Source organism: Loxodonta africana, chromosome 7 (assembly GCF_030014295.1).
Source record: "Loxodonta africana isolate mLoxAfr1 chromosome 7, mLoxAfr1.hap2, whole genome shotgun sequence".
Classification (NCBI taxonomy): Eukaryota; Metazoa; Chordata; class Mammalia; order Proboscidea; family Elephantidae; genus Loxodonta; species Loxodonta africana.
Window position 1 is genome coordinate 82,822,750 of NC_087348.1, and position 7,535 is coordinate 82,830,284.

The following is a 7,535-nucleotide window of genomic DNA, read 5'->3' on the forward strand; positions in this document are numbered from 1 at the left end:
CTTTACTGATTTTGCTTCTCTAGAGAAGCAAGCCTAAAACAATAAGTAATTCACAAACATTTTCTCCCACTCTGTAACTTTTCTTTTCATTGACATAATAAGGTCTTTTCGTGTCAAGTCTCAGAGCTCTTCACTTAGGCTTAGGCATCAACGATTTTACTTTATTTATTTTCTGAATGTTTTAGATTTTAATGTTTTAAATTTAAGTTTGTGATCAATATTTATTTTGAGTCATTGTATAACTAGGATGTTTCAGCTGAGATCTCCCCACAACAAACGGTCAGTTATTTCATCACTATTTTTTGAAAGACCTATCCTTCCTTCATTGAATTACTTTTGCATCTTTGCCAAAAATAAGTTGGGCATATTTGTGTGAGTCTATTTCAGCATTCTCTATTCTGTTTCATTGATCTATCTGTTCACCGATATCACACAGCTTTAATTACCACAGTTATATAAAAACCAAAAAAAAAAAAAAAAACAAACCCATTGCCCTCGAGTCGATTCCCCCTCATAGTGACCCTATAGAACAGAGTAGAGCTGCCCCATAGAGTTTCCCAGGAGTGCCAGGTGGATTCGAACTGTCGACCTTTTGGTTAGCAGACGTGGCTCTTAACCTCTATACCACCAGGATAGTAAGCCTTAAAATCAAGTAGAATGATCCTTCCCACTTTATACTTTTTCAAAGTTATTTTAGGTTTTCTAGGTTGTTGTCTCCCCACCTAATTAGTAGAATAAGCTTGTTTATGTCTTAAAAAAAAAAAAAAAAAACCTTTACTGAGACCTTGATAGGGCTTGCATTAAACCTATAGATCAATTTGGGGAAAATTGGCATCTTTACTATGTTGAGTTTTTCAGTCCATGATCATAGTATGTCTCTCCATTTATTTAGGTCTACTTTGATATATTTCATTGCGTTTTGTAATCTTCAGCATCAGATTTTATACATGCTTAATTAAGTTACATCTAATTGCATCTTTAATATTAAAGAGGTTAAGTAACTTGTCTAATTTACTTTGCAAGGAACCAGTTAATGATTTCAGCAGGAATTGTATAGGTCTCTGATTGACATTAAACATTACCTTAATCATAACAAAGTGCGGTAACAACTGAAGCATTTCTTCATGGGTGGGAAATTTGTTCTTGTTATATATGCTTATTTTCCATAAAAGCTGTAACCAGCTGCATGGATCCCGTCTGGATTGCAGGGAAAAACAGATATTATATACCTAGATCTAAAGCTAGGGAGTATGCTTGGCTGAAGCCCTGTCTAATAACTATGTTCTCTGCATACTGGGAAACAAGAATAATACAAGCAAGATGAATTCAATAAGCAAAAATAGTAAGTACAGATTGCAGATTGTGGATATCTGTGTGTCCTAAGGAAGACTGCCTGGCTTTTGACTCAAATTGACTCAAATTTTCCACTCTCAAGCTGGCTCTTAGATAAACCAGGCATAAAATATAATTAGAATTCAAAAGACTTATGCCAAGAAGATCCATACGTTTCTGCTGAAAACAACTGGGAAATGTTTGGCCTTTGAGGTAGATGTGGAGAATAAATGACTTCCCACAAGTAATAACAGGGTCTGCTGGGGCCATAAGAACCAGCTCTCTGATTCTCCATGCACAAACCTGCCACCTGAGGCTCTAGTAACCCCATACCTTATTTGGAGAAGATGCTTTAAAACCCTAGGGAGATAATGTAGTGTCTCAACTCCTTCATGGGAGAGATTAGGAGAGATAAAATATTTATCAAGATCCCAATTGGCTGAAAAAGAGAGAACTCTGGGGAGGTGTTTTTTGCACTAATAAACTCACTGACTGGGTATCTTACCTAACTTTGAGAAGGAGCCATCTGATCTGAATCTTCAGGCAGGACCTAAGTGCTCTGCTTCTCAACCCAACAACTAAGCTATGGTACAGGTAAGCATAGGGAAACACCCAAAAGATGCAGAAAGAAAGTATTAGGAAGCTCCTTTGAGAACTGTCTACTGAGAAAGGGAACCTAGGGAATAAACACAGAGGCATCTCTTGTTCTACCAGACTTTTAAATGTGGCAGAGAAGGGTTATTGATGTAAATGGGAGAAGATTGCTTGACTTTCTATAGTCTAGCAATGGGTTCTTCCTCTTGATACAATCCTCAGCCTTTGTAATCTCTTTTTCTCTCTATGATCTTTGCTCAGCTTTTGTCTCTTCCCTCACAATCCTTCTTAGAAACCAAGAGCAGCTTCTAGCTGAGGACATGTGCATTTCTCGTAGTGTGAAGTATGGTGATTTTATAGCTCTCTGATAAAGCTTCAGAACAGGGTAGATATACGTGACATTCTTGAAAATAGAGAAAGAAAAACTTTGAGTTGAAAGTTATGGCAAAATAGAACTAATCCCTTTCACTTTGGGTAGCATCTTTTCTGTACATCTTCATTACTTGTGCTACATACTCCTTTACAAGTACAAGAAGGAACTCTTTGCAATATTGAATATGACAAAAGATTGGCTTAAAAAAAATGTAACTGTTGAAGGGCTAGCGAAGTAAAAGTGAGGACAGAGGAATGAAGTTGTATTTAGAGCACAGAAGAAAAGGAAGATCTATTTTTCATTATCTTTGTACCCAGTGAGTAAGGAATAAACGCTGCTCATTATATTTTCAGTAGACGCTACATTTTTATGTATCTCACTCCTGGGGAAAGAGTATAAAAACCCTCTGCAGTCGAGTCATGGGGAAAGAGTATGGAGACTTGGAAATGATTCTGTTAATTTTCCATCCCTTAGGATAAAGGTAAGAGAGTTGAAGCATCTTCTTATGTCCAGTTGTCTGACAATTCTTCACGGCTGAGATTCATTGCAGTTAGATCTCACCTGTACAGGTATAAAGTAGGAAGACAGTTCTTTGGGGGGGCATATTGAGGGCTGTGGATTACACTGGAAAATAACTTAAAAGGGAAACATTTGGATGCAAAAATATTTTAAATTTGATTTTAAAAAAGCTTGAAGAAACTGTTTTCGTACAGTACAGGAAATAACCAGGACATGCATTTGTTCCAATGCAGCCATATTTACTCATGACTGGATTTCCACATCCTCAGACTTCTCCATCTGGGTAAATGATTTAGCAATCCTTCCATTTGCTCAAGTCAAAATCTGGGATTAACCTCAAATTATTTCCCCTCCCTTTCATTTCCAATTCACTAGGAACTCTTCTTGGTACTATCTCAAAAATGTATCATTGTCTGTTAACTTTCCTTCATTCCCACTGCTTCTCTCCTAAGCAATGTCATCATCACTTCTTACCTGGGTTATTTCCATGGCTTTCTTTTCTCTTGCTTCACTATAACCCATCCTTCACATAGCATTCCAAATAAATAATTTCGAAATGTGAATCAGTCTATATCACCACTCCCTCCTCTACACTGATTTTTAAAACTCTTCAATGTATTCTTATGACATTTTAAATAAAAACAAAATTCTTCTTGTGACCTATAAAACCTTATGAAACCTGACCACTTCCTAGGTTTTTGACATTACTTATTGTCCCTCTCCTGTTTCCTCGTTATGCCGCAGCCATACTGGTTTTCACTTCTGAATGAAACAGTTTTTCCTCTAGATCTTCACATGGTCAGCTCCTCCATGATAGTCAGGTAGCAGCTCAAATGCCATCTCCTCAGAGGTGAGGTCCCAGACCACCCAAAGTATTATATTAAAGTATATTCAATCCATCTCAATGAATTATTATTATACTATTCTATTTAAAATTACATTCAATTTATCTAAAACTGTCATATTTATTTTCTAACTTAATTTGTAGTTTTTTGTTTTTTTAAAGATTGGAGACTTTGTCTTGGAAACTAATTGCGGTACTTAAAGTGCTATGACTAACACACGTGGGTGCTTAATAAATATTGGGTGAACTAACAGATGAATGCATGCCACATGTTAGTTACTTTGTTAGGTTTGACAAAAACAAATACGGTATTGTTTCTACACATAAGGATCCTGTAGCCTGGTGGCAGAAGAGATGTTAAAACTACTAAGTCCAACATCTGCTTAAAGGACACATCTTCTCTCTTCTACAGACAACTCTCTGTTTAGGCAGCAATAGAGCTTTTACTGAGGATTGGAGAGAAGACTATGACTTGGGGTAGGTGAAAGGAGACCAGGGAAGATGGTTGTTTAAATACAAAGGGTGAACATGAAGAGAGAGAGAGATGATCAGACTCTGGGGAGTTATTTCAGTGGGTCTACAGAAAGAGAATGGGGAAAGAGAAAGAAGCTACATGGAAAATTAAGAACACAAAATGCTCTGTGTGAAGGCTAAGCACTATTATTAGCCATATTCTTAGCTGGCCTAAGCATTTATTCCAGCACCAGGATCTAAAATTACCTAATTTACAATTACTCTGGGCTGTTATCACAGGTAGTAACTCTGCAGTGTTCAAGAAGCAGCTAATAAATACTTGATGTAAACATTTTTTCCCCAATCACTAATACATAGAATGGAGCCCTGGTGGCATAGTGGTTAAGTGTTTGGCTGCTAACCAAAATGTCAGAAGTTCAAATCCACCAGCCGCTCCTTGGAAACCCTATGGGGCAGTTCTACTGTGTCCAATAAGGTTGCTATGACTCAGAACAAACTCGAAGTCACCTAACAACAACAACGATACCTAGAATGGGGAGGTAAATTGTCTCTTCCTCATGTCTGTTTGGAAACCCTGGTGGCACAGTAGTTAAGAGCTCAGCTACTAACCAAAAGGGAGGCAGTCTGAATCCACCAAGCACTTCTTGGAAGCCCTATGGGGCGGTTCTACCCTGTCCCATAGGGTCGCTATGAGTCTGAATGGACTTGATGGCAATGGGTTTGGTTTTTGGTTTGGCATGTCTGTTTGCTCCTCAGCAAAAGTGGCAGTGACACAGTTGCTTTTGTCATATTTTCTCCATTAGACTCATGGAACTTGGTTGAGGATTCAGGGAAATAGTCCATATGCAGGATAATATGGGATAGAAATCACTACTGTGAAGGAAATTATAGCTATGAATAGTAGACTGGACTAAGATTAAGGTTGGGCTCCTTACAATCTCCTACAGAGTGTGAATTCTTTCATGTAGTCTGCATAGTTGAAGGAAATGGTTTCTAAGTAGCAGTGTAAGAGCTTGTTAAAATGCAGAAGCTCAGAAGAAGCACCAAGGATTTGTTTAAGAGGAGCTGGGCTTGAGAATGTGGATTTAAGAACACAAAACATACAAGTTGTCCTAAGACTATTTGAGACACAGTGGTTTATATGGATGTAATTATTACCTTTATTGAAAGAATTCTGAAACGACATAACTGGAGTGATACCTTGAAAGTAGAGCTGCATTTCTGTGGTCATAAATGAGAGAGAAACACGTTTACTTCGGGGTAAGCCCAGCATGTGGCCTAACAGCAGCTCCGATTCCTTCCTGCTAACCAGCTTTCCAGGCTTGGAGACATCTCACCACTGGATTTCCACACCCTTATTTTTTGTCTACATCTCTGTCTTTTTTGGCAATGGTACACTCCTCCTTCTCATCAAGGAAGATCACAATCTTCATGAGCCCATGTACTACTTCCTGGCCATGCTGGCAGCCACAGACTTAGCGCTGACCTTGACCACGATGCCCACGGTGCTGGGAGTCCTCTGGTTGGATCACAGGGAGATAGGAAATGGGGCCTGCTTTTCCCAAGCCTACTTTATACACTCACTTTCCTTTGTAGAGTCCGGTGTTCTGCTTGCCATGGCCTATGACCGTTTTGTTGCCATCCGCAATCCCCTTAGATATACCTCCATCCTCACCAATACTAGAGTGGTGAAGATTTGCCTGGGAGTTCTGATAAGGGGATTTGTATCTGTCATTCCCCCTATCGTGCCCCTCTATTTTTTCCCCTATTGCCACTCCCACATCCTTTCCCATGCATTCTGCCTTCACCAGGATATCATCAAACTGGCCTGTGCAGACATTACCTTCAATCGTCTGTATCCAGTAGTACTCGTGGTCCTCATATTTATGCTGGATTCTCTGAGTATCCTCATCTCCTATGTACTGATACTCAAGAGTGTCCTGAGCATTGCCTCCAAAGAGAGATCCAAGGCCCTTAATACCTGTGTCTCTCATATCTGCTGTGTCCTGGTTTTCTATGTCACAGTGATTGGATTGTCCCTGATTCATCGGTTTGGGAAGTCGGTTCCACATGTTGTCCATCTCATTATGAGCTATGTGTATTTTCTCTTCCCTCCATTAATGAACCCTATAATCTACAGTGTTAAGACCAAGCAGATACAGCGTGGCATTTTCCGCTTTTTTACTACCCATAGAGTTGGAGCTTGATTTCTGGTCATTCTGGTCTCTCACAGACTCCTTTGCCAAAAATCAGAGCTCTCCCATTCTGTGAAAGCTCTGATTTTTGTTAAAGGAGCGAAGGAGTCTCATATCTATGCTTAGCAGCTTTCGTAAAATAGCTGTTGTGGGAAAGCTACAAATTGCCCTAAGGTATTCCTTTATGTCCAGATTTTTTACCTAGTTTGTGTAAATTTCTGTATTCTTATTTACTGAATATCTTTCTCTACCCACTACTCAGTGTGATAAAAATATCTTAAGTATCTATAGTTATTTCCATAATGTAGGTTAACACATGTCTTCAAGGCTAAAAAGGTGGGTTATAGGAACAGAGTCATCAGTATGGATTACTGCTCAGCATAAAGAAAACAAAAGTCCTCACAACTGGACCAATAAGCAACATCGTCATAAATGGAGAAAAGATTAACGTTGTCAAAGATTCCTTTCTATTTGGGTCCACAATCAACACCCATGGAAGCAACAGTCAAGAAATTAAATGGCATATTGCATTGGGCGAATATGCTGCAAGAGACTTTAAAGTGTTAAAAAGCAAAGATGTCACCTTGAAGACTAAGGTACACTTGACTCAAACCAAGGTGTTTTCAGTTGCCTTATATGCATGAGAAAGTTGGGCATTGGGTAAAGAAGACGGAAGAAGAATTGACATCTTTGAATTATGTTATTGGCAAAGAATATTGGATAGACCATGGACTGCCAGAAGAATCGGGGTTTTGGTGGCACAGTGATTATGAACTACGGCTGCTAACTAAATGGTCAGCAGATCAAATCCACCAGCTGTTCCTTGGGGCAGTTCTTCTGTGTCCTATAAGGTCTCTGTGAGTCAGAATTGACTTGATGATGACTGGTTTGGGTCTGGTTTTTGGCCAGAAGAATGAACAAATCTTTCTTGGAAAAAGTACAGCCAGAATCCTCCTGAGAAGAAAGGATGGCGAGAGTGTGACTCACATACTTTGGACATGCTATCAGAAGGCACCAGTCCCTGGAGAAGGACACCATGCTTGGTACAGTGGAAGGTCAGAGAAAAAGAAGAAGACCCTCTAGGAGAGATGGATTGACACAGTGGCTGCAACAATGTGCTCAAATAGCAATGATTGTGAGGATGGTGCACTAGAGGGAAACATTTCATATTGTTGTGCATAGGGTCTCCGTGAGTTGGAACTGA

The 7,535-nt window shown here is 39.3% G+C and overlaps 1 protein-coding gene across 1 annotated transcript; it reads left to right on the plus strand.

Moving 5' to 3' along the window:
- The first annotated feature begins 5,370 nt into the window (after positions 1-5,370).
- LOC100654738 (olfactory receptor 51B5-like) lies at positions 5,371-6,343 on the plus strand. Its single transcript, XM_003421494.3, has one exon. The coding sequence runs from the start codon at positions 5,408-5,410 to the stop codon at positions 6,341-6,343; it is 936 nt and encodes a 311-aa protein (XP_003421542.1). The 5' UTR covers positions 5,371-5,407.
- The last annotated feature ends 1,192 nt before the right edge of the window (positions 6,344-7,535 follow it).